The sequence below is a fragment of the Rhinatrema bivittatum genome, chromosome 11 (assembly GCF_901001135.1).
Source record: "Rhinatrema bivittatum chromosome 11, aRhiBiv1.1, whole genome shotgun sequence".
Taxonomy (NCBI): Eukaryota; Metazoa; Chordata; class Amphibia; order Gymnophiona; family Rhinatrematidae; genus Rhinatrema; species Rhinatrema bivittatum.
In genome coordinates, this window is record NC_042625.1 from 76,608,132 (window position 1) to 76,635,151 (window position 27,020).

Below are 27,020 nucleotides of genomic sequence, written 5' to 3' on the forward strand. Positions count from 1 at the left end.
GTGATTTCTGGTAGGCCCCAAGCACTATCAGTACCGAGTGCTTCCATTCAGCCTCGCATCTGCACCACGAGTCTTCACAAAATGCCTCATAGTAGTTGCAGCCTTCCTAAGGACTCAAGGTGTTCACGTCTACCCCTATCTAGACAATTGGTTGATCAGGGCTCCCACTCAGCAAACTGCTCTGTCGTCCCTACATCTTACCTTACACACTGATTTCACTAGGATTTCTCATCAACTACGACAAATCCTACTTAGTCCCATCTCAAACTTTATCATTCATAGGGGCAGACTTGGACACCTTGCAGGCAAAAGCTTTTCTGCCTAGTCAGCGAGCTCTCACTCTCGTCTCTTTCGCACATCAGCTGCAGTCTCAACACCGCACGACTGCATGCCACTTCCTCATCCTGTTGGGACACATTGCATCCTCAGTTCAGGTTACTCCAATGGCCCGCTTAGCCATGAGAGTCATGCAGTGGACTCTAAGGTCACAATGGACTCAATCTATTCAGCCCCTGTCGTCCATTGTCCATGCCACCGACTCACTCTGTCAGTCTCTAGCCTGGTGGAAAAATCAGATCAATCTCCTCCAAGGCTTGCCCTTCCAGGCTCCAGACCCTCAAATAATTCTCACCACCGATGCTTCCAACCTCGGCTGGGGAGCCCATGTGGCCGAACTGCAGACACAAGGATCTTGGTCTCCAGAGGAAGCCAAACACCAAATCAATTTCCTGGAGCTTCGAGCAATCAGTCATGCTCTCAGGGTATTTCAGGATTGCCTGTCCAATCAAGTCATCCTGATTCAGACAGACAACCAGGTGGCCATGCGGTACATCAACAAACAGGGAGGGACGGGCTCCTACCTTCTGTGTCAGGAAGCTGCGCAGATTTGGGCGGAGGCCCTCTCCCACTCGATGTACCTCAGGGCCACCTACTTGCTGGGAGTGGACAATGTGTTGGCAGACAAACTAAGTCGCACCTTTCAGCTGCACGAGTGGTTGCTCAACCCCTCTGTGGCAGACTCGATCTTCCAACAATGGGGTTACCCTCATATAGATCTTTGTGTCGCTTCAAAACCACAAAGTAGAGAACTTTTGCTCTCTCGCAGCCAACACTATCAGCCACGAGATGCGTTCTCCCTCGCATGGGCGACCGGTCTCCTATATGCATTCCCTCCACTTCCATTTCTCTCAAAGAATCTCGTGAAGTTACGTCAGGACAACGGAACCATGATTCTGATAGCACCTCATTGGCCACGCCAAATGTGGTTTCCAATACTTCAGGATCTTTCCATTCGCAGGCACATTCCCTTGGGAAAGGACCCGCTTCTGATCACTCAAAACGACGGGTGCCTACGCCACCCCAATCTTCAAGCCTTGTCCCTGACAGCCTGGATGTTGAAAGCTTAATTCTTCAGCCACTTAACCTTTCGGAACCGGTTTCCCATGTCCTGATTACTTCACGGAAGCCTTCCAGAAGAAAATCCTACCTTTACAAATGGAACAGGTTTAAGTCATGGTGCTCTTCTCAATCCCTTGACCCCTTTACCTGTCCTACCACGAAGTTTCTAGACTATCTCTGCACTTGTCAGAATCAGGTCTAAAAGCTTCCTCCATCAGAATGCATGTCAGTGCGGTAGCCGCCTTCCATAAAGGTATTGGGGAAATTTCTATTTCAGTACAGCCCCTTGTAACACGTTTTCTGAAGGTCTTGCTTCACCTCAAGCCTCCGCTGCGTCCTCCGGCCCCTTCTTGGGACCTCAACCTAGTTTGGGGTCGGCTCATGAAACCACCATTCGAGCCTCTCCAATCCTGTGATCTTTGCTATCTCACATGGAAAGTGATCTTTTTTTTGGCAATCACTTCGGCTCGCAGAGTTAGTGAGTTACAGGCTCTAGTCACCTATCCGCTTTACACTAAACTTCTGCAGGACCGGGCAGTACTCTGCATTCACCCTGAGTTCTTACCTAAGATAGTATCGGAGTTTCATCTCAATCAATCCATTATACTACCTACCTTTTTTTCCAGGCCCCATTCCAGTCCTGGAGAACAGGCTCTGCATATCCTTGACTGTAAACGGGCTCCAGCGTTGTACCTAGACCGTACAGCTGCCCACAGGAAGAGCACTCAATTGTTTGTCTCTTTCCACTCCATCAAATTGGGGCAGCCTGTGGGTAAGCAGACTCTCTCATCCTGGTTAGCGGACTGCATATCCTTTTGCTATCCGCAAGTGGGCATTCCACTTCAAGACTGTATTAAAGCACACTCTGTGAGAGCCATGGCAACTTCAGTAGCACACCTACGCTCAGTGCCGCTTCCTGACATTTGCAGGGCTGCCATCTGGAGTTCTCTCCATACCTTTACAGCCCATTATTGCTTAGACAAAGCCGGAAGACAAGATCTATTTATTTATTTTTTAACTTTTCTATACCAACCTTCATGTTGAAAGTAACATATCAAATCAGTTTACAGTGTAACAACAATATTGCACAATATTGTTGTTACACTGTAAGAGACTGTTGCGTAAGAGACTGGCCGAAGATTCCATCTTCGGCCAGTCTCTTACGCAACCTATTTACAACTTGACCTACCAACACCCTTCCGCCTGCCCGGTAGGGTTCAGGATGCTCTCCGCCAAATTCCACCCCAGTCCTAGTGCCTTTGCACACCTGGGTACATTTGGTGCATACTCGGACATCCTCAGCTTGGTACTCGCCCATATGTGAGGACTACCATCCTGCTTGTCCTGTGAGAAAGCAAATGTTGCTTACCTGTAACAGGTGTTCTCACAGGACAGCAGGATGTTAGTCCTCACGAAACCCGCCCGCCACCCCGCGGTGTTGGGTTCGTTACATTTCTTATTTTCTTTTTCGGCACTTCCTGTAGCTTTTAAACAAGACTGAAGGGGGACCCCTGCTGGCTGCAGGGTTAGTGCCATGCTGGGCATACCCAGTAGGTGCCAGTCAAAGTTCTAGAAACTTTGACAAAAGTGTTCCGTGATTGGGCACCATCCTGTGATGTCACCCATATATGAGGACTAACATCCTGCTATCCTGTGAGAACACCTGTTACAGGTAAGCAGCATTTGCTAATTCTCTCTTCACTGGACTCCCTGCCTACATTATCAGAACTCTTCAGATAATTCAAAATTCTGCTGCTCATCTTCTATCAAATACACCGAATGAACACATTACCCCTGTTCTCCAATCACTAACTTGGCTTCCCATCGCGTTCCATATTCAATATAAACTTGTTATAACTATGTTAAATAATATATCCTCACCTTGGATCTCTTCCACTTTGAAATTTTATACTCCCTCCCGGAGTATAAAATTTTATACTCCCTCCCTCCCTCTGCAATCCTCTAACTTAGAACTCCTGGACATACCTTCAGTGAGGCTCTCCCACCTGGACGAAACCAGAGAGCGAGCCTTTTCCACCACTGCTCCCATCCTTTGGAACTCTTTCCCTCCAGATGTAAGATGCTTGAAAGATCCAAGTCTTTTTAAGCTGGCATTTTACATATCTTAGCCAACACTGCTCCTTTTATTTTATCTTATTTTATTTCATTTTCTTTTTTATTTTATTTTTATTTACTTGAGACAAGTTTTCGCTGTATGTGATCATGATCTATGTATGTTCTTGCTGTATGTGATCAGATTTATGTATGTTTTTATTGTACCCCACCCTGAACCATGGAAGGGCAGGTATATTTTAAATAAATAAATCACTTTGAAAGATCATATATTCCAGCAACTTCTTACGGCAGATAGGGCAGGAGGCTGTTCCTGCAGATTTGCTACCAGTAAAGCTCGAGATTAGAGTGTCTTCAGAACTGTTGAATGCTATTTCAGCAGCTTGAAAAGAAGAAATCTGAGCTAAGAATGAAATCTAGATATCCTGCAGAATAGTGCAGAGCAGTTACTGGGATTTTATTGCTTATTTTATTAAACTTTGAATAAAAAAGAAAAAGTACAGCAAGTGGAAGTGTTACATCTTGCCTGAAGTGGAAAACAAAACATGATTTTTGTTTTCCACTACAGCAGTTTCTTTCTGCTAAAATCTTTTTTTTCCAGTTAAGAGAAGTTTGGATGCTGTGAATGCTACTAGGTACACATATAAAAACATCCAGATGTGGAAAATACATGCTGCTACTAAGAGACCAATGTACTAAGCATTTTTCTTATAGACAAAAATGGGAGAAAATCTTTAGTACACATGCCTCTATGGGGGTATTTTTCAAAGTCATTTATACACATAAAACATAGGATTATATGCATAAATGGCTTGTTATAAAATCACCGAAGGTTTGTATGCATAAAAGTATGTGTGTAACCCAATTTTTTGCATATATTTATGTGCACCAAAGATAGGTGGTTATAGTTCTAGGGGGAAATTTGGGATTAAGTATTAATTTAAATTAACATGCACATGCTAACGCCCTGCAAAGAGCAAGTGTAACTTTGTGCTGGTTATTTTGGATAATTTTAATTGTCCCTATAGGTCAACGAGAAAAAGAGCCGAGCGGAAAAGATCCTAAAGGAGAGCCCTCCCCACAAAAAAAAGGAAGAAGCGTCCTCGCCCTAAGACACTCTTTATCCCTCCTCCAATATCTATCTTCAGCGAGGGGCAGCCAGTACAAGGAGGCCTCTATCAGAGTCAGCTCCGGTCTCCAGCCATTCACCTAGCAGACCACCTCATGGATGGCTTATTTCAGTGCCTGCCATACACACCACCACCAATACTCAGCCCAATACGTGAAGGCTCGGGCCTTTATTTCAACACTCTCTATCCACTTGCTGCCAGAGCTACTCCCAGTCAGCTTCATAGCAATGTGTCAGGTAAGATATGACAAAAAGACCAAGATTTACTGTTCCATAGTTCCCTCCCTTTGCAGACCATGCTTAGAAGACCACATAAGCGGAGAAATGAAATGGAAAGCATTCCTTAGGAATACCTCTCGGCCACTTTCCATAATTTGCTTATATATCTGATGGATCTTCATATGTAAAGTAGCTTAACCACAGCAACCAGCACTTAAGTGTAAGGGAGAGACAGTATTTCTGCTGTGTCAAGGTATTGGTATTGACACCATATTGTGTACTTGTCTCATTAATATGCTTCGCTTCTTGCTCTGTGCTTGCTCAAAGCAAACATAGACGATAAAGGTGAATTGAAAAGGAAATGTTCTAGGTCTCTCCCTTCATAAAGGAAATTCCCTGTACGTACCTAGATCAGTCCAGACTACTGGATTTTGTCTTCCCTCCAGCAGATGGAGACAGAGAAAGTTTTACTGACACCAACGTAACCCGAGGTGCCACCTGCAGTCCCTCAGTATTTCTCTGTCTCCAGCAGATGGTTGAAGTGCAAAACCTTCAGTCTGAGACTAGTTTAAACAAAAACAAGAAAAAGACAGAATTGGACTTTTGGAGATTGCCTCCCAAGGGGTTGCTAGGTCCTGGTGGGGCCATCCCCCTGGTTTCTGAGGCGGACAAGCAGGGGGTTGGGAACCCTTTATTGCTCAGTCCTTGATTGCTGGTGAAGGGCTGAAAGCTGGTGGTCCCAGTTTCCTCGCCCTCAGGAGGATAAACAAAGCCTGTGGCCAGCCTTCATTTTGCAGGAAAGTGGTTTTTTTCTCTGAGTTTGTTTGTCTGCCTTCATAAAGTTAAAAAAAAAAGAATAGCAAAGAGATTACAAACTGGCTAAAAGACAGGAAACAGAAAGTAGGATTAAATGGACAATTTTCTCAGTGGAAGGGAGTGGGCAGTGGAGTGCCTCAGGGATCTGTATTGGGACCCTTACTTTTCAATATGTTTATAAATGATCTGGAAAGAAATACGATGATTGAGGTAATCAAATTTGCAGATGATACAAAATTGTTCAGAGTAGTTAAATCACAAGCAGATTGTGATAAATTGCAGGAAGACCTTGTGAGACTGGAAAATTGGGCATCCAAATGGCAGATGAAATTTAATGTGGATAAGTGCAAGGTGATGCATATAGGGAAAAATAACCCATGCTATAGTTACACAATGTTAGGTTCCATATTAGGTGTTACCACCCAAGAAAGAGATCTAGGCGTCATAGTGGATAACACATTGAAATCGTCAGTTCAGTGTGCTGCGGCAGTCAAAAAAGCAAACAGAATGTTGGAAATTATTAGAAAGGGAATGGTGAATAAAACGGAAAATGTCATAATGCCTCTGTATCGCTCCATGGTGAGACCGCACCTTGAATACTGTGTACAATTCTGGTCGCCGCATCTCAAAAAAGATATAATTGCGATGGAGAAGGTACAGAGAAGGGCGACCAAAATGATATGGGGAATGGAACAACTCCCCTATGAGGAAAGACTAAAGAGGTTAGAACTTTTCAGCTTGGAGAAGAGACGATTGAGGGGGGATATGCTAGAGATGTTTAAAATCATGAGAGGTCTAGAATGGGTAGATGTGAATCGGTTATTTACTCTTTCAGATAATAGAAAGACTAGGGGGCACTCCATGAAGTTAGCATGTGGCACATTTAAAACTAATCGGAGAAAGTTCTTTTTCACTCAACGCACAATTAAACTCTGGAATTGTTGCCAGAGGATGTGGTTAGTGCAGTTAGTGTAGCTGGGTTTAAAAAAGGATTGGATAAGTTCTTGGAGGAGAAGTCCATTACCTGCTATTAATTAACTTCACTTAGAAAATAGCCACTGCTATTACCTGCAATAGTAACATGGAATAGACTTAGCTTTTGGGTACTTGCCAGGTTCTTATGGCCTGGATTGGCCACTGTTGGAAACAGGATGCTGGGCTTGATGGACTCTTGGTTTGACCCAGCATGGCATGTTCTTATGAGAGCAGTTTTGTGCATTTGACTTTTGGCAGGCAGTGGAGCCTGGCTCTCTTGAGGGGAGGTTCAAGTGGTTCTCCTTTCTTCCCGGTCCTCCGGCGGCTGTTTAGCAGTCGTAATCCCAGCACCCTAATGACATCCTGCGCGGTTTGAGCTGCAAGCTCTGTGGGAATGCGCGTGTCTTTCTCGCAAATGCTGTTGTTCCCAGTGCCTCTCCGGGGCAGAGAGCACCTCAGGAATGGTTGTGGCAGCATCTAGCAGGCGGTGCAAGCCTGGGTGGCTTTTTGCTGTGTCGCAAAATGTGGAGTCCCACCTTCCCAGTGAGACGTTAGAACAGCTGACGTTTTGTTCACATTCGTGGCTGCTTCGTGGGCTGCGGAGGGGGAGGGGGATTTCCCTCCTCCTTTATCCCCGGCTAATAAAATCTCCAGGGGAAATCAGGAGGCTCAGGGGGTTCAGTCAGAAAATGAAGAGGACCTCATGGGGGGAGTTTTCTGATGTCTCCTCTACTTCGTCCTGTTACTCCACAGGGCTTTCATGACCAGAAAAGCTGCGGCACGGTGCAGGGTCGAGCAGGGGGCGTTGGTACATCTATGGCCGGAAAAAAGGGCCAGACCTTTCCGGGTTGCGAGGTCTACGAGGGTTCAGATACCCCCAGGGTTGCACACACCAGCAGATGTGACGGAGGATCTTTCTGAAAGTTCAGAGACTGACGATCCGCAAGCACAGGACCTGCATGGTACCGATCCGGCTCTGGTGGACCAGAACCCGGAAGAAATGCAGGAGAAGGTCCCGGTTGTAGAAGTTGATGCTCTAAAGGCAGTTTGGCTGTTCCACAAGGAGAAGTTGGCTCCCCTGATGCCCATATTCTGGAGGAATTGGACGTACAGGTTCCGCAAGAGGACTCAGATCAGGAGGGTGCAGATCCTGTTATGATTGGTCTGCGGGGCCTGGTGGAGGTTTTCCCTGTCCATAAGTCAGTCATGAAGTTGGTGTTTAGAGAGTGGGATACTCCTGACACTGGAAAAGGTGGCAGAGAGATGGATAAGTTACATCCTGTGCCTGAGGATACTCTAGAGCTCCTGAAGGTGCCGAAGGTGGATGCCTCAGTGTTGGCGGTGACTAAAAAGACAACCATTCCGGTGGCCGGGGCTGCAAGAAGATTTTTGAGGTGTCCACCCTTGGCATATGGGCTGCGGTGTGTAGCAGTTTTATGCTAAGGTCAGTTCTCCAATGGGTTCAGCAGTTGCAGGCAGACAGGGCCATGTCTGACCTTGAGGCTAAGCAGGCTGAGTGGCTGGTAGCCATGGTAGCCTATGGATCCGATGCACTATACGACCTCATTCGAACTTCTTTGAGAACAGTAATGTCAGCGGTTTCGTCTCGGAGTCTCCTCTGGTTGAGGAACTGGTCAGTGGATGTGTCATCTAAGTCTCAGCTGGGAGCTTTACCTTTTAAAGGGAAGCTGCTTTTTGACAAGACTTAGAGGAGATGATTTTATTTTATTTTATTTATTTATTTATTTATTTGTTGAGTTTTTTATACCGTCATTCGGTAGAGCATTCATAACGGTTTACAGATTATGTATAATTAGTAGTTAAACAGTAAAAAACCAAGTGAACAGTACATATTTTTCTTTGCAGTTGTGAAACAGTAAACTAATGTTAACAGTAGTAGATATGAAAATGTTTCAAATTCAGGAAGCATTACAAGGTTGGAAAGGAGGGAGATGAGGTTCGGGGAGCAGGGAAGGAGGTTTATATATGCGAGTTCAGTTGGAGTTGGGATGATCAGAGGCCTGACAGTCAGTGAGGAATTTGCAGAACATAAAAGTTTTTAGGTCCTTTTTGAATGTTTTCAGGTTGTGCTGTGTTCTTAGTGCTTTAGGAAGGGTGTTCCAGAATTTAGGAGAGGCGATGGAAAAAGCTCTTTCTTTTGTAGTTGTTAGATGAGCATCTCTGATGGGGGGGATGTTTAAGTATCCTGTGTTGTTTGAACGTAGGTTTCTTTGAGGGTTTTGGGGGGTTATGTTTAAGCTATTAAGACCTTGATGGCCATCATTTAGAATTTTGTGGATGATGGTCATTGATTTATAGGCGATGCGTGCAGTAATAGGGAGCCAGTGAAGTGATGTCAATATGGGTGTTATGTGATCACTTCTTTTTTTTCCTGTTAGTATTCTGGCAGCCGAGTTCTGGAGTACTTGGAGTGGCTTGAGTGAAGATGAAGGTATGCCAATTAGCAAGGAATTGCAATAGTCGAAGGTGGAGAAAGTAAGTAGTTGTAGGACAGTTCTGAAATGGCTTCATATGTCTTAGGGTTAGGAGTCTGTGGTATCCTTCTTTAGTTTTATTTGCTATGTGGTTCTTGAAAGAGAGCTCTTTATCAATGATAACTCCGAGATTTCTGGTATGGGTGGTAGGGAGTATAGAAATCATTTGTTTGTCTAGTATGGTCAGGGGTGGCGGAGTTGGATTAGGTTTTTTATCCATAAGTACTATTTCCGTTTTGTCAAAATTGATTATGAGTTTCAGAGAGTTTAGAAGGTGCTTGATTGAGATGATGAGATCAGAGGTTTTCTTATAGGTGTCTTCAATTGAATTTTGTATGGGAATTAGAAGCTGAATGTCATCAGCGTATAGAAAGTGAGTGATTCGATGTTCTTTTAGTAGTTGGCAGACGGGGAGATGATTGAACTTCTCAGGGAGAATAAAGATCAAAAGTTGCCTGAAGATAAGCCTAAAAGGAAAGAGTCTTTGCCTTTGCGCTCTCATTTCAGATGCAATAAACGTTTCCGTTCAGCAGGGCTATCAGTGGCATCCAGAGGCAGTCTGCCGGACGGCAATCGTCCTAGAATCAGTCCTTTCGCGGGTGCAGATCAAATAGGGATGGCTCTAGCCAGGGAAGTGGTGGATCCAAGTCCGCCCAATGATGCAAGGCCAGTTCTCAGTACCAGTGGTTGGGGGTTGGTTGACCCCTTTTTACGAGGAGTGGGCCGAGATCATGTCGGATCAGTGGGTGCTGGGAGTGATAAGACAAGGTTTTGCTTTAGAGTTTGCTCATGCGCTAAGAGATTTTTTCATAGTCTCCCCCTGCTCATATGAGAGAGAGAAACTCGTAGTACAGCAAACGGTCGACTGTCTGTGGTTGCTGAGAGCTATTGTTTCCATACTTCTGGAAGAGCAGGGAAAAGGCCACTATTCCATTTATTTCATAATTCCCAAGAAAGAAATAACGTTTTGGCTCTGGACTTGACAGAGGTGTATTTGCATATAGGAATTCAAACCGACCATCAAAAATATCTCAGATTTATGATCCTTTATCTTTTATTTGAATTTATTAATCGCCCTTGTCCTGGGCGATGTACATAAAATGCCTGGGACAGCATTTTCAGTTTTGCGCCCTTCCGTTCGGTCTGGCAACGGCTCCCCAGACTTTCACCAAGGTGATGGTAGTCATGGCGGCGGCTCTCTGGAGGGATGGCGTCTTGGGTCACCCTTTTCTGGACAGTTGGCTGATTTGGGCGAAGTCAGAGCTTCTTTGCCAGCAGGAAATGGATGTGGTACTTCAGCGTCTGGAGTCATTAGGATGGAATGTCAATCAGGCCAAGAGCCATCTTTTCCCTTCTCAGGAGTTGGAATTTCTGGGGGAGCATTTCGATATCAAGGTGGGGAAGGTTTTTCTCACCGACGAGCACATATCCAAATTACAGCTACAAGACCATGCTGTGCTGTGGAAACAGGTTCCCAGGATCTGGGATTACTTGCAAGTTCTGGGCTCTATGGCCTCCACGTTGGTTCCATGGGCATTCGCTCATATGCGACCTCTACAGTCAGCATTGCTTTCCTGCTGGAATCTGTTGTTGGAGCAGTTTCATTTGCCACTTCCTTTCACAGAGTTGGCCAGGTCCAGCCTCTTGTGATGGCTTGATCGGGACAAGTTGAGTCGAGGAGTGGACTTGGAGGTTCCAGACTAGAGAGTTGTTACCACCGACGCCAGTCTTTTCAGGTGGGGAGCAATGTGTCAGGACCAGTGTGTTTAAGATCTGTGGTCGGCGGAGGAGGTTGGCATTGCATGTGTTTCTGCTGCTATTGAGGGGCAAGCTTGTGAGAGTCCTAGTGGACAATGCAATGACGGTGGCTTACATCAGTCAACAGGGTGTAACCAAGAGTCAGGCGGTAGCTCAAGAGGCTAGGAGTTGTTCCACTGGGTGGAGCAGCATCTGACGCTGTTAGTGGCTTCTCACATAGCGAGAATGGACAATGTGAGAGCAGATTTCCTCAGTCATTAGCAGTTGGATCCTGGAAAGTGGGCACTCTCAGAAGAGGCAATGTATCTCATTATCTGAAGATGAGGCAGGCCGCACATGAATCTCATGACAACCTTCCAAAATTCCATGGCCCCATGGTTCTTCAGTTGGAGAAGGGAGCGGAGAGCAGAAGGGGGTCGATGCCTTAGTTTTGCCTTGGCCGGTTGGCATTCTTCTGTACATGTTTCCTCCATGGCCTCTGGTAGGCAAAGTCTTGTGGCGAATAGACATCCATCCGGGCAAGGTAATCCTGGTGGTGCCGGAGTGGCCGAGGCAACCTTGGTTTGCAGACTTGATAAACTTGGCAGTGGATGGTCCGGTGAGGCTTGCCCATCTGCTGAAGCTTCTGTACCAAGGTCCCATTTATTCCGATCAGGCAGCTCACTTCTGTCTAGCGGCTTGGCTTTTGAGCGGAAGCGCTTAAGGAAGAGAGGATATTCTGAGGACGTTCCTGATGCCTGCTTCCATCCATGCCTATAGACTTTTAGGCTTCCATCCATGCCAGAGTCTGCTTCGCCTTCGGAGTGGTCCGCGATCAACCACGAGCAGCTGTGTAGGGCATGCGACGATGCAGCACTCACTCAGTATTTTTTCCATGTTCTGAACCCTCACCTGAAACCTCCAAGCAACCTGAATCCTTGTTTGAGTCTTGAGTAACCTGTGTCCTTGTCTGAGTCCTTATCTGAGTCCCTTGAGTAACCTGAGTCTACGTCCAAATCTTCTGAATATCCTGAGTCTTCGTCTGAGTCGTCTTGTTCTTGCCCTCAGCCTCTGTCCATCCTGTTTCATCTGCCGTACCAAGTGGCAGGTCTGAAAGGGCTATCAAGTGGCCAGAGGGCTACCCCAGAGACCAGCATTACGTTGTTGGGTCTCTCTTGATGCGCTCAGGTTCGGCAAAGGTCAGGGCTCCTGGTCTTCAGCTTGTCCGCCTGTGCTAGGACACATCTCGCCTGCCTCTGTGCTTCCTCGGAGCTCTCTGCGGTAGCGCCGTGGTCCAAGGGCACACTAACTCTCTGGAATGGGGACTGCTCCCCGAAACAAATGGATCCTATGTGAGTCTCCGAGACTCATATTTTGGCTTTTTTGCAGAAAGTCTTGCTGAAGGGGTTGTCTTTTAACTCCCTCAGAGTTCAGGGGGTGGCGTTGCGCTCCCTCCGAGTCTAGGTACAGGGAGCAACTCTAGTGGCGCATCCAGATGTAATGCGTTTTTTCCAGGGGGGCGAAACATTTGCATTCTCCGGTTCACAAGTGGTGTCCTTCCTGGAACCTTAACTTTGTCCTTAAGAGCTTGTGTGCCGCACCGTTCGAACCTCTTAAGAGAGCCACTCTTAAAGATTTCACTTTGAAGGTGATTTTCTTGGTGGCCTTTTGTTCTGCCTGAAGGATTTCAGAATTGCAGGTGTTGTCTTGTAGAGAGCCTTTTTTGAGGATTTCGGATTCTGGGGTTTCCTTGAGGATGGTTCCTTCTTTTTTGCTGAAGGTGGTTTTGTCGTTTCACTTGAATCAGCCAAGTGAAACGACAAAACCGTTCTTTTTCAAGTTTGGATGCTACGGTCCCTCATGCTAGAGAGTTAAGACGCATGAATGTCAAGCGTGCTTTGTTGAAGTACCTTGAGGTCACTAACAGTTTTCGGCTAACGGATCACCTTATTGTGCTATGGAGTTGTGCAAAAAAAGGGTTGTAAAGCTTTGAAGTCCACGATTGCATGGTGGTTAAAGGATGCAATGGGTTCGGCATACATCTGTCAGGGTCGTCCTTTTCCGGAGGGGGTTACGGGCTCATTCGACCTGTTCTCCGGCAGCATCCTGGGCTGAATGTCAACAACTTTTGCCCCAGGAGATTTGTAGGGTGACTGCTTGGAAGAATTTTTGCGAGGCATTATTGTTTGGATGTCTAGGCCCCAGAGTCAAGGGGCTTTGGGAAAGTGTGCTTTGAGCAGGACTTTCACAGTCCCACCCCATTTAGGGAAGCTTTGGTACATCCCAGGAGTCTGGACTGATCTGGGTACGTACAGGGAAAGGAAAATTGGTTCTTTCCTGCTAATTTTCATTCCTGTAGTACCACAGATCAGTCCAGCGTCCTGCCCAGAGGAGGTCTTAGATTTGGAGAGTCTGCTTGATCTGTTATAGTAATCAGTCTGAAGAATGGCACAGGTTTTGTATGTAGTCCTTGTTTTTTATTATTGAAGTCAAGGTTATCTGTTCTGAGTTTTCAGCTTCCTACTGCTTGTTCAGGTGAATACAACTGTTATGCCCGTCGGTCACAGACGGCTGCAATACTAATGCTCACCTCTTTCTTTGCTGCATTGACACCGTTGGGGAAAGTGGTGGCCTCCGCTAGCTACCGCCGACCTGCCTGGCATCCCCAGGATGGCGTGGGCTCTGCTGACCGCCATCTTGCCTTCAGGATCACTTAGGCGCACGCACGGGCCAGTCTTAAGCACGTCATGGCGGGAACCTTGGGGGCATCCCCTCCGGATGACGTCTTCACTCCACGATACTTAAGCCGGCTGGCCCTGCCTGTTGACGACTTGGCAACGAGTTCCCTCATTGCTGAATCTGCTTCGCTCACTACAGACTTCCCATTCCAGTTCCTGCATATTGGCGTGAGACGCTCTGGGTACCCGCTCCTCGGCGACCCTTTTTCGTCTCTGGCTATCCGCTCCTCGGAGGGCCTTCTTGCCTTGGACTGCTGCCTATCCCCGTTCCCCGGGGCTTCTGCTGGAATATTTGTTACTGTGAGTACCTTGACTCTTCGGACCACTACTGTACCATATCTAGTGTGGAATCCTCTCCGGTGTACCCCGTGCTGCGGGCTACTACTGTACCATCTGTAAGTGAGGAACCCCTCTGATGTACCCTGCACTGCAGGCCACTACCGAATCATCGCTACAGAGGAACCTCATCGGTGTACCCCGCTCTGTGGACCATTGCCAGATCTCCACTATTGAGGTATTCCGTCTGGGTATACCCCACTGCACAGACTTTGTGACTTTCTCCTGCACTCCCCGCTTCTCGGGTAATGCCTCTCTCTCTCTAATAAAGACTGTATTCCACAGCTGTGTCTGACATCTGCTGAGACCTTGCCTCCCGACGGTGAGGCTCACAGGGCTCCTACCTGTGGGCGGTACCATCTCTCACCTCGGCCCAGGGCCCACATACCTACAAATCCTAACAAACTTGATTGTTGTGGTTGGTGTTATTTCCATCTTGGCTTGGGTACTTATCAATACTGAGGAACTGTAGGTGGCAGCTCGGTTTATGTTGCAGTGTCAGTAAAATTTTCTCTGTCTCCATCTGCTGGAAGGGAGGCAAAACCCAGGAGTCTGTACTGATCTGTGGTACTACAGAAACGAAAATTAGCAGGTAAGAACCAATTTTCCTATACTTCCCAGTAAAACCTGGCTGAAAATATATAGAAATTGTTGGAATTTTGAATGCCTGGAAAACCAGAAAGCAATCTTAAAATGGCTGGCAGAGAACACAAGAGAGTGAAGCCTTTCAGTTCCAGAGCAAGGATGAGCTCCTGCAAGCTAACCTTCGGGAGACCATAGCAGAATTTCAGCTGGTACTGAGATGCCGAAAGCTACCTGGGGAGGGGTGTGAGCACAGGGACATCTGTAACACCCATCTCTACATTTCTCTTCAGATTGTGGGATTTCTGTTGTGAGAGATGACATCATAACCAGCATAGAACCGTAAGTTTGGATACAGACAGGCTGGAATCATTTGCTGCCATTATTTTCAGCCAAAACCATTAAATCATTACATTTCCTGTTCTGTTTCTTTGCTTTTAGACATATCAACCTTGGAAGTCGGTTTCAGGCTGAGATTCCGAATCTGCAGGACTGGTCCATGGTGGAGTGTGACCAGCACAAGGCCACCTTAGTGTGGAAGCCCTGGGGAGACATCGAGAGCAACCCAGAGACACAGGAAAGAGGTTCATTTGCTTTTTTTCTCTCAGAAGTTACCCACTCAAAATGCTATTATCTTTATGCCTGGTGCTGATCAGCTGTCCTGCTACATCATGATTAGCTTGTAGCATTACCTCTTCAGCAATCCATCCAGTTAAAGAAAGCCTGACCAGCAAAAAAGTGGCTCACACATGAGCTGCAGTCTGGATTAACCACTCCTGCATTACTCTGAGAGCAGGATGCAGAGATTAGTATAAAATGGCATTATTGACAGGACTCCTGTGTCAGGAAGAATACCAATAACATCTAGTGCTTTCCACAAAGAAAGTACCAAGAATAGATACATTATTGGCTCTGGCACCCTTACAGACACTTTGTATGGGTTCTTGGTGCTCAGAGATCTAGGAATTTTTGAAGTGAAGTCTCTTGGGATACCCTTGAGCAAGGAAACAAACATTCCTCTTTAACAGAGCATTTTGAATAACTCTTGCATTTACAGTGAACTTTATTAGGCATATGAGTTTCCTTCCTGCACAGGCAGACTTAAGGCTTCTGACCTGCTGAAAAATTCTTACCTGAAAAGGTAGAACTGAGGGTTTCTTATTGCACAGATGCATCTAAATCTTGGCTTTAAGGGCTTCATAGTTGCTTGTACATGGCTAATTGAGTCTAGAGTAGAAGCTGAAGGAGGTGTGAATACTGTAGGCATGCAGGGAGTGTCTGACTGGAATGAGGGTGAATGCTGTGGGTATACAGTGGTGGGAGGGGGAAAGGTGGCTGCCCTCTATTGGCATTGCTGTTCTGTACCAAAACAAGGAAGACTGTTGTGCTCTTAAGTCATTGCTACTCCTACAGCTTCTCACCTGTGTCATAGCATGATATCATCAAATAGTCCCTTCAGTTTTCATTCATTTACTTCATTTTTTAAAATTGAAATTGCAGTAACACAGCTGCTGAGTGTAGCAAGCTCCAGTGCGATGCCAGGAGGCGGAACTAACCTTGAGCTGGCCCTGCATTGCCTGCACCAGACTCAGGGCAACATAATGGTAAGAGATAGGTGGAGGGGTGAGGCATTGTAACATCATTATAGCTTAGAAAAGAAAGTTATGCACAGAGCACTTATTTTGGTTTGTTTTAAGCACTAGGATTACTTTAATTCAGAAAACTTTCAAATTGAATGTAGTATTGCTGGGAAAATGTCATTTAATAGTTTAAGAGCAGCAGTGACTGTCACCTGAAAGCAGCTGTTCTTTGGCTTGCAGTATGTCTACTTTTGGCACTGTGTCTGAAGCATTGATGCTGCTGATTGTTAAATCCTAAGAATGGCAAGGTGCTGGCACCTATTGCTTGGCAAAAGTATGTTTGGGGCTGATAGTTTGTGAGTAGCCTGGCTCCAGGTAAGTTCTTCCCTGCAGTCCAGGGGAAGCATGTGAGTGATTTTTCTGATGCTTTTCTTTTAGGGTGCCCTGGAAATGCTGTTGGTAACAGAGCCCAAGAAGCCAGTTCACTATCACTATACAGGTAAGAGAAAGAAAGGCTTTTTAAAGTTTTTGCTTTTGAACTGTAATTTTAACAAAGGAATCCCTACATCTAAGGAGATCAGTTCTATTACACTTTGCCTCCTGGCTTTATTCGACCATCTACTGTCTTGTTTCCTTCATCATACCACAGATCAGTCCAGAGTTCCACCCTCTCTGGAAAGACCATTCATTTCTCTGCTGTGGTTTTTAAATTCGGATAATCCATGCAGATATGCTGTGATTTTTAAATTCGGATAATCCATGCAATTATGTTAGTTCATTGATGGAGTTGGTTCAGCTGTGTATTTCTCAAACTCCATGTTGAACAATGGGCCTGGTTCTAGGGCTTTACCTATCCCTTGCTATTGATAGGGGTGACAGATAGTTGGAAATTTACATGAAGTTAGCAAGTAGCACATTTAAGACTAATTGGAGAAAATTCTTTTTCACTCAACGCACAATAAAGCTCTGGAATTTGTTGCCAGAGGATGTGGTTAGTGCAGTTAGCGTAACTGGGTTCAAAAAAGGTTTGGATAAGTTCTTGGAGGAGAAGTCCATTAACGGCTATTAATCAAGTTTACTTAGGGAATAGCCACTGCTATTAATTGCATCAGTAGCATGGGATCTTCTTAGTGTTTGGGTAATTGCCAGGTTCTTGTGGCCTGGTTTAGCCTCTGTTGGAAACAGGAAGCTGGGCTTGATGGACCTTTAGTCTGACCCAGCATGGCAATTTCTTATGGTCTTACTCATCACGGCTTGGGTACAGGTCATACTGAGGGACTGCAGGTGGCACTCTGCCTAAATACTGCAGGCTCAGTAAAGCTTTTCTTCTCATTCTCCATCTGCTGGTAGGGATGCAAAGCCGTCGTCTGGACTGATCTGTGGTATTCCAAGAATGAAAATCAATCTTATTTTCCCTGTATGTACCCGGATCAGTTGAGCCTCGTGTCCAGCAGATGGAGACAGAGAAAAACTGAAAGGGTATCCTATATCAGGACAGAACCCTCCTGCGTCCCTTCAGTATGTCTCTGTCTCCAGCAGATCCAGACAGTTCAACCTGCGGTTCCCTCTCTTTCTTAATTTTTTTCTCTCAGGGAGATTTTTCTCTTCATACCTTTTCAGGATCAAGCAAGTATTACCTAGCTCATTTATAAAAAAAAAAAAAAAAAAAAGTTTAACTTTTCTTGGCATAATTCAAAACCTGTTCCCTCAGGGAGACAGTTCTGTCTCCTCGCTCTTCCATGGTCCTAGGGGGGCTTGCCCCTTGATTGTTCAGCCTACGATTCCTTCCCCGGTGACCTCCTGCCTGACTTGGGGTGAAACTGGTGGTCCAGTCACTCCCCCTTTCTGGCTGCTGTGACCCTTGAGAAGTCTAATGCCTCAGGTCCCATGGCAGGGAAGAATTAATACCTCTGCTATTTAAAAAAAATAAATAAAAAAATTGATTCAGAAGCCTACAGAGTTCGAGCTGCTGGTTTGGGGGAAGGGCACAGCCAGGCACAGGCGAACTTGCTTCTCACACGGCAGTTCTGCCCCCCTCCCTCATGCCTCGATCCGTTTTTTGGATCGCATGTAGGGCCTCTGCCCCGATGCCTTCCTGCGAGGGACCAGGCGCTCGGTGTTTGCCCGGCGGGGAAGGCTCCCCGCACAAGGCAAATCAGCTGTGCGCTTTTGTTTCAGCAAGCGTGCTCCGAGGTCAGCCCTGTTCCTGCAACTGTGGAAATGGCGGCTATCTTGCCTGCAGACCTCGCTTCGTAGTCTGGGCCGACTGGGGGAAGGGACGACATTTGTCCACAAAGTTCACCCGATTTAATCCCTGAGGTCCCCGGATGTGGGCTCGGTGTCTCAGCCTGCTGGCCCCCCTCCTCCGGTTAAAAAAAAAAGGGGGGGGGGGGGCGCGGAATTTTTTCTTTCTCCCACTTCTGTTTGCTTTAAATCAAGGAGAAGGAGCGCTGCAGGGTTAATTCCCCTGCTCCCGAACATAACTACAGCCAGGCTCAGGTAGTCTCATTTTTTCCGCAGCTGCTCCCCTTTGATGATGCCGCGTTCAGTGTTCTGTCTCGCCTACGGGGAGTCTGCCTTGCAGCTGTCCCGCGCGGGACTATGTTCCTTTTGTTTGCCGGGTGGAGAGGGTCCCTCCGTGCCGGCGGCGAACTCGGCGGGGTCGGGCTTCCAGGTGCATTTCTAGGCCGGCTCCTCCTTAGAAAATCGCGGGAACAGAGGCCATTTTGGGCTCGGATCTCGCATCGGATTGGAGCCTCAGGGGGGGAGGGGAGCCTGATTTTTTTCTAATTCGCTGCCAGATTTCCGCCCTGTGGACTCCCCGGGGGTGGTCCCTACTCTTTTTTTTTACCCTGGTCCCTCCTCCCCCCTTACCCGAGAAATCTCGTCCTCGTTTTTCCACGTATTTTGTGCTCTTGTTGCACAAATCCTATTTGGTTGGTCTGCAGGAGCAGGATGCTCCTGCAGACCAACCCTCAGATGTCCACTGACCAAAGGCTCCAGATTCACAGTATTCCTTTCCCTATAAGGTCCAAATAAATAAGTAAGTAAATAAATAAATAACCAAAAGCGAAGTTGAAGAAAACTTATGTTTCAGGCAGCAATGCTTGCTCTTTGCTCTTATTAGGGCCTAGGGGGCTTTGCCCCTTGATGTGTTCAGCCTAGGACCCTACCCGGTGACCTGCCTGGCTTGGGCTGACACTGGTGGTCCAGTTCCTCCCCCACTCTGATCCAGAGAAGTGACATGCCTCGGGTCTATGGACAGAGAAGTATAATTCCTCTGCCTTTAAAAAAAAAAAAAAGAAACACCGGGTCATTTTTCCACAGACTTTGTCCTACTTTGCATAAGGCATATGTTGCCAGCCTATTGCAGCAGGATGGCTCACCCCCAGATCCTGCTCCACCACTCATTTCCTCAGGGCCTCCGGCCACGGTCCCTAGGACACCTGTGGATCAGGGACCCAAGCTCTTAAATCCTCCAGGGATGACTCGTGGCAGATTGTGCCGGGGGTACCGGATCCTCCGGACTCTCTCATTGCCCACCTCATCTCCTGGACCCCGCCCAGCTGATGATACCCTACCTCCGACTCCTCCGATACACGGGGACGACCCACGAGTGGTATGTCTCTCCCTGCGGGAGGAACTGAATCCACTCTTTACCATTTGGGTCAGCCGAGCTGGACGTTTTTCCCCCCTGGCGGAAAGCCTGAGTGCCTCGATGTCTAGCAACTCGGATCCAGGCCTAGCTGGGCTGAGGGCACCTCCGCGGACCTTCCCTTTTCATCCGATGTTGATGTAGTTACTCCTACGGGAGTGGGAGGCTCCAATGGCCGGCTCACATGTGGGCAGGGCAATGAATACTCTTATTCCCTCCTTGAGGTGTCTGGATATACACAACATCCCTATGGTGGACGTTTCGATTTCCGCGGTCCCAAAGAGAACTACAATTCCGGTGTAGGAACGACTGCTTTGAAGGACCGCAAGGTGGAAGTCTTTCTCAAGAGAACTTTTGAGGTTTTGGTGCTCGGGGTCCTGGCGACAGTCTGTAGCAGTCTCCTACAGCAGGCAAGCCTCAGTGGGTTCAACAACTACTCAGCACCCTGGACCTCCCGTCTGCAGGGACGGAGCAGGCAAAGCAGCTGGACAGCGGGATTGTGTACACGGCTGATGCTCTTATCTCTTCAGCCCTCTCAAGTCCTAGAATTCCTGTGGGCATGCTTCGAAGGTGTTGCTGCCCGAGGCTCGAGCGCTCAGACTCATGGATCAAGTGCAAGCTCTTCTATCCCTCTCGGTACCCACGGCCTGGGACTACCTCCAAGTCCTAGGGTCTATAGCTTCAACTAAGGAATAGGGCTCTTTCCACTGCAGGTCCTTCTCATTGGAACACACTCCCACCAGACCTCAGACAAGACCCCTGCCACCAGTCCTTCAAGAAAAAACTGAAAACTTGGCTATTCAGCCTAGCATTTCCCTGATTGCTCACAGTCTACTTCCCTTGGCAACTATGATTTGTTTTGCTCTTATGGTATAAATCCACCTTCTAACCCTCCTTTTAAATCCACCATTTTTGGATCCTCTGTTTCCCCTCCCCTTCATCCCTGCGTCCTCCCTCTGCTTGTCCTCCCCGTGCACTCTAGCCCAATTTCATTCGATGCATTCATCTGTTAGTTAATTTTTAATGTTAATTCTCATTGGCTTTTTGCAAGGCATCTGTTTAAGATGAATTTCAATTACCATGTTATTTAATGTTCTTATTTATTTATTTATTTGTAGAGTTTTATATACCGTTATTCGGAAGAGCCATCATAACGATTTACAAAATATGCAATTAGCATACAAAATATGCAATTAGCATACAATCAAATGGAGTTAACATGGTAGTTGGGAACAGTAGAGTATTGTGAACAGTAAACATTTTTTCTTAGTAGTTGAATAACAGAATAGTGAGGAGAACATGTTCAATGAACTTAATGAATCAAGTGAGAGAGCAGGGAGGGGTGAAAAAGGAGGGTACATCAGGAGAGCATGAAGAGGAGGATTATGCTTGCGAGTTCTGTTGAGGGCTGGGATGATCAGGTGTCAGATAGTTAGAATAGAGTTTGCGGAATAAAAATGTTTTTAGGTATTTTTAAAATGTTTTCAGGATGTGCTGGGTCCTCAGTTCTTTGGGTAGGGTGTTCCAAATTTTGGGGGAGGCAATGGAAAATGCTCTTTCTCGTGTAGTTGAAAGATGAGCGTCTCTTAAGGTGGGGATGTTTAAGAATCCTGCGTTGTTAGAGTGTAGGTTTCTTTGTGGGTTTTGGGGGGTTATGTTTAAGCCTTTTAGACCATGAAGATCATTATTTAGGATTTTATGAATGATGGTCATTGATTTGTAGGTAATTCGTGCAGAAATAGGTAGCCAGTGAAGAGAGGATAAAATGGGTGTTATGTGTTCGTTTCTTTTTTTTTTTTTCCTGTTCTTCGTTCTATGTAATGCTCTCAGGCAAGTTTAATTGTTCAATGTAAACCGATTTGATTTGTATCCAATGCAAGAAGATCGGCATATAAAAAAACCAAAAAATAAATAAATATCGATTTGGTTCCTTGGGCTTTTGCGCATATGCGTCCTTTCCAGAAAGCCTTGCTGTCCTGCTGGAAGCTGGCTTCGGAGGAGTTTCGGACACCACTACCGCTCTCCTCCTCTCCCATTGCCAGCATGCAATGGTGGCTCTCGCTTGCTCGCCTTCTGAGGGGAATGCCCCTGAAGTGGATTATTGTTAACATGGAGGCCAGCCTCCCCGGATTCGGAGCGGTGTGTCAGCGTCAATTGACGCAGGGGCTATGGGCCCCAGTCCAATCCCGGTGGCCCATCAATCGTCTGGAGGTCCGAGCGGTTTGTCTGGCACTCAAGTCTTTCCTACCTTGATCCGTCGCGGACGGTACAAGTCCTCTCCGACAACGCCACCGTGATAGCTTCCATCAATTGCCAAGGCGGCACCAGGAGTCGTCTGGTGGCCTTGAAAGTCAGCAAACTTCCTCTCCTGGGCGGAGCACCTTCTGGATCGATTGGCGGCCTCCCTCTTTGCGGGGAAAGAGAATGTTCAAGCCCACTTTCTCAGTCGTCACATCTAGATCCTGGGGAGTAGCATTTGTCCGAAGAGGCGATGGATCTGATTGTCCGTAGGTGGGGAACTCCCCTCTTGGATCTGATGGTCACCCTGGGAAATGCAAAGGTTCCCAGGTTCTTCAGTTGCGGAAGGGAGCATTGTTCGGAGGGCGTGGATGCCCTGGTCCTACCATGGCCTCGCAACGTTCTTCTCTACGTTCTTCTCTATGTTTTCCCACCCTGGTCTCTGGTGGGAAAGGTTCTCCGACGGATAGAGCTTCACATGGAGCCAGTCATTCTCGTAGCACCAGAGTGGCCGCAGAGTCCATGATTCGCGGATCTTGTAAACCACGCAAAGGAGGGCTCTCTTCGCCTTGGTCATCTGTCAAACTTACTGCACCAAGGACAAGTATTTTTCGATCAGGCGGCTCACCTTGTCTAGTGGCCTTGCTTTTTATCAGCGGCGACAGCGGAGGAAGGGTTATACGGAGGAAGCTATATCCAAGCTATTAAGAGTACGTTCATCCTCTACATCTCTCGCTTATCTCCGGGTATGGAGAGGGTTTGAGAATATTTTTCCGGAGTTGTTTGAGAATAGGTGTGCAGAGTCTGGAGCTCTGGCACACAAGGCCCCGGTGTCCCCGGTTCTCTCTTTCTTCTGAATGGTCTCTCGAAAGGTTTGTCTTTCAGTTCCTTGCAGGTGCAGATCTCGGCTCGCGGTTCCCTCTTAGGGAGGGTCGATGGTTACGTGGTGGCGGCCCATCCGGATATTGTCCGGGCTTCTTGTCCGTCGTGGAGCTTTACTTTAGTGCTTCGAGTGTTTTGCGAGGCATCTTTCAAGTCTCTCCGGCGGGCTACTCTTAAAGATCTGACTCTCAAGATGGTATTCCTTGTCTCTATTTGCTCGGCCGGGAGAGCATCCGAGCTACAAGCTTGTCCTGTAGGGAACCCTTTCTGCGTTTTTCTGATTCAGGTGTTTCCCTCAAAACAGTACCGTCCTTCTTACCGAAGGTTGTGTCCTCGTTCCGCGTGAATCGCTCCGTGGAGCTTCCGGCTTTTTCTTCAGAGGACATTGCCAGTATGCCGGGCTGAGAAGTCCGGAGACTGGATGTAAACGGAGTTCTACTGCAATATTACAGATCACAAACTAGTTCCCTGTCTCTGATCCTCTCTTTGTCTTGTGGAGCGGACCCAAGCAGGGGAATAAGGCTTCTTAAGCTACTGTTGCTAGATGGCTAAAGGTGACAATTGCGTCACCATATTTCTGTCCGGGTCGGTCGGTTCTGGAGGGCTTGAAGGTCCATTCTTTGCGTTCGCAGGCTACCTCTTGGGCGGAGAGCCATTTGGTCTCACCACAGGAAATATGCAGAGCAGCTACCTGGAAGTCTCTGCATACCCGTGCTCGCCATTATCATCTAGATGTCCAGGCGCCAGTGCTTGGCTCCTTCGGCAGGCATGTACTTCAAGCGGGACTATCTCGGTCCCACCCTACTTAGGGAAGCTTGGTACATCCCACTGTCTGGACTGATCCGGGCACGTATAGGGAAAGGAAAATTGGTTCTTACCTGCTAATTTTTGTTCCTGTAGTACCACGGATCAGTCTAGACTCCCGCCCTGCCTGCAATTATCTCTGATTTGTCCGCTCAAAGTTTTCTTCATTCACAGCATTTTGGATATAGTTGCTTCCTCTCAGAAAGTTAAGGCACCGGAAGTATCTATTTGATAGATATATATGTAAAAGCAGTTTTGTTTGTTTTTTACAGGGTTTTGAATTGTTTAAATGGATTGTTCAAATTTCCAGTTAATTGTTACTTGCTTGATCTTACTACAGTTATCTTTCTATTTCTCTGCTTTGATAATGTTTATACTGAAGGGACGCAGGAGGGCTCTGTCCTGATATAGGATACCCTTTCAGTTTTTCTCTGTCTCCATCTGCTGGACAGGAGGCTCAACCCACTGTCTGGACTGATCCATGGTACTACAGGAACGAAAATTAGCAGGTAAGAACCAATTTTCCTATATTGCGCCATATATGCTGTTTAATGCATGTTAGAACCCTATCATGGAACACCTTACATTTCTTAAATGCACAAGTTCAGGTAAATAAATAAATAAATATAATTAAAATTCTGCAGGATAAATCTCTGCAATTATGTGCTGCTAAATTAGAATTGTGTTATTTCTAGGATCAGACTTTTGGACTCCTGCTGAGAAGCGACTGTTTAAAAAGGCTTTCTGTGCTCACAAGAAGGACTTCTACATCATACAGAAGATGGTGAGACCCCAGGCTGAGCTTTTCCAAACACTTGTGCTCCTGAACATTCCCAGATCAGTCCAGAAAAGTGGGTTGTGTATCCCTATCAGCAGATGGAGTCAGAGATCAAAACTTTGGGCACTGCTACATATACGAGAGTGCCACCTGCAATCCCTCAGTATTTCTCTGACTCCAGCAATTGGTAGAGGTGCCTGCAGTCTTAGTTAATTTTTCAGTGTAGTTAGATAGAGATTTTGTCTTTTTTTCTTTTTCCTTCTGCTTCCTGAGGTGTTAGGCACCTTCGTGGGCCATCCCTCAGTGGAAGCCGGGCGTCCAGGGGGTTGGATACCCCTGCCTGAGGTCTCGCCCGTCATCTTGCGTGGTGTGAAGGCCAGGGGCTCCTGGTGGACTCACATCTGAAGCTGCTCCCTCAACTCCCTGCACTTGGGCCTTTATAAAGTTCGTGTTAAAAAAAAAAAAAAAAATTGCTTTTAGCCTCTGCAGCACTGGCATCTTCCTTCTGAGGTGAGGAGGTGGTGCCGGGGGGGGAACTGCTTTCAGCGGCCATTCGGAGGTGAGTGCAGCGATTTTATTTCCTCAGCTCCGGCTGGCTTAAGGAAGCTGGGGGTGAGTTTTTCGCGCTCAGCACTTTTGCTGCGGCTAGTCAGGGATCCCGGTGCGGCTGTCTCAGATCGGGCCTCTCGGATCGGGTTTCCCACGTTTCGGCTGCACGCACGAATGCTGAGCCTGTACCCGCAAGGAATTGAAAGACAAACCTTTGGAGAGACCATTCTGCAGGAAGGAGAGAATCTGGGACACCGAAGCCTTACGCTTCGGAACTCCGGACTCAGCGCACATAGTCTCAAACACTCTCCATACCCGAATATAAGCCAGAGAGGTAGAAGTCTTACAGGCCCGCAACAGAGTGGAGATAACCTCCTCCTTATAACCCTTCTTCCTTAGTCGCCGCCGCTCAAAAACCTGGGCGGAGCGCCATCTGTAACGGCTAGCGGCCTCCCACATTGCAAGGAAGGAGAACACTCAAGCCGACTTCCTGAGTAGTCAGCATCTAGACCCCGGAGAGTGGGAGTGGTCCGGAGAGGCGATAGATTTGATCGTGCACAAGTGGGGGGGGGGGTCCCTCACTTAGACCTGATGACTACTCTGAGCAATGCAAAGGCCCCCAGATTCTTCAGCCGCAGAAGGGGGAGCCCTGCTCAGAAGAAGTGGATGCACTGGTCCTACCCTGGCCTCACGATGTCCTCCTTTACGTGTTCCCACTTTGGCCTCAGGCGGGAAAGGTACTCAGAAGAAAGAACTCCACAGGGGGCCGGTCATCCTCTTAGCACCGGAGTTGCCTCAGAGACAGTGGTTTGCAGATCTGGTGAACTTCGCTACGAACGGTCCTCTCCGCCTCGGCCATCTGTCAACCTGCTCCGTCAGGGTCCAGTATTTTTCGATCAGGTGGATCGTTTTGTCTAGCGGCCTGGCTTTTTAATTTGCTTTCAGCATCCAAACTGTTAGTGCCAGTGGCTGGAGGTTGAATGGAGAATTGTCCCTCTGTTTTGTGTTAATAGGTTTGGTATTAATGATACTAAAAATGAAAATTTCAGACCTATTAGTAAAATTTGTAACTTATCATTAAAATCATCCATTGCACCTGAAGACTGGAGTATAGCAAATGTAACCCCAATATTTAAAAAGGGCTCCAGGGGCGATCCGGGAAACTACAGACCGGTTAGCCTGACTTCAGTGCCAGGACAAATAGTGGAAAGTGTTCTAAACATCAAAATCACAGAACATATAGAAAGGCATGGTTTAATGGAACAAAGTCAGCATGGCTTTACCCAGGGCAAGTCTTGCCTCACAAAATCTGCTTCACTTTTTGAAGGAGTTAATAAACATGTGGATAAAGGTGAACAGGTAGATATAGTATACTTGGATTTTCAGAAGGCGTTTGACAAAGTTCCTCATGAGAGGCTTCTAGGAAAGTAAAAAGTCATGGATAGGTGGCGATGTCCTTTCGTGGATTGCAAACTGGCTAAAAGACAGGAAATAGAGAGTAAGATTAAATGGGCAATTTTCTCAGTGGAAGGGAGTGGACAATGGAGTGCCTCAGGGATCTGTATTGGGACCCTTACTTTTCAATATATTTATAAATGATCTGGAAAGAATACGACGAGTGAGATAATCAAATTTGCAGATGACACAAAATTGTTCAGAGTAGTTAAATCACAAGCTGATTGTGATAAATTGGCAGGAAGACCTTGTGAGACTGGAAAATTGGGCATCCAAATGGCAGATGAAATTTAATGTGGATAAGTGCAAGGTGATGCATATAGGGAAAATAACCCATGGCTATAATTACACAATGTTGGGTTCCATATTAGGTGCTACAACCCAAGAAAGAGATCTAGGTGTCATTGTGGATAACACATTGAAATCGTCGGTACAGTGTGCTGCGGCAGTCAAAAAAAGCAAACAAGAATGTTAGGAATTATTAGAAAGGGAATGGTGAATAAAACGGAAAATGTCATAATGCCTCTGTATCGCTCCATGGTGAGACCACACCTTGAATACTGTGTACAATTCTGGTCGCC

General features: G+C 46.8%; 1 protein-coding gene across 1 annotated transcript in view; it reads left to right on the forward strand.

The window, feature by feature from the left end:
• The window catches only part of ZNF541 (zinc finger protein 541), a 123,262-nt gene that overhangs the window by 90,610 nt on the left and 5,632 nt on the right, over nt 1–27,020 (forward strand). The window contains exons 8-13 of the mRNA XM_029619078.1: nt 4,585–4,837; nt 14,792–14,840; nt 14,940–15,082; nt 15,999–16,102; nt 16,517–16,577; nt 24,353–24,441. Coding sequence (XP_029474938.1) covers nt 4,585–4,837; nt 14,792–14,840; nt 14,940–15,082; nt 15,999–16,102; nt 16,517–16,577; nt 24,353–24,441 — 699 coding nt within the window. The remainder of the gene's footprint in view (nt 1–4,584; nt 4,838–14,791; nt 14,841–14,939; nt 15,083–15,998; nt 16,103–16,516; nt 16,578–24,352; nt 24,442–27,020) is intronic.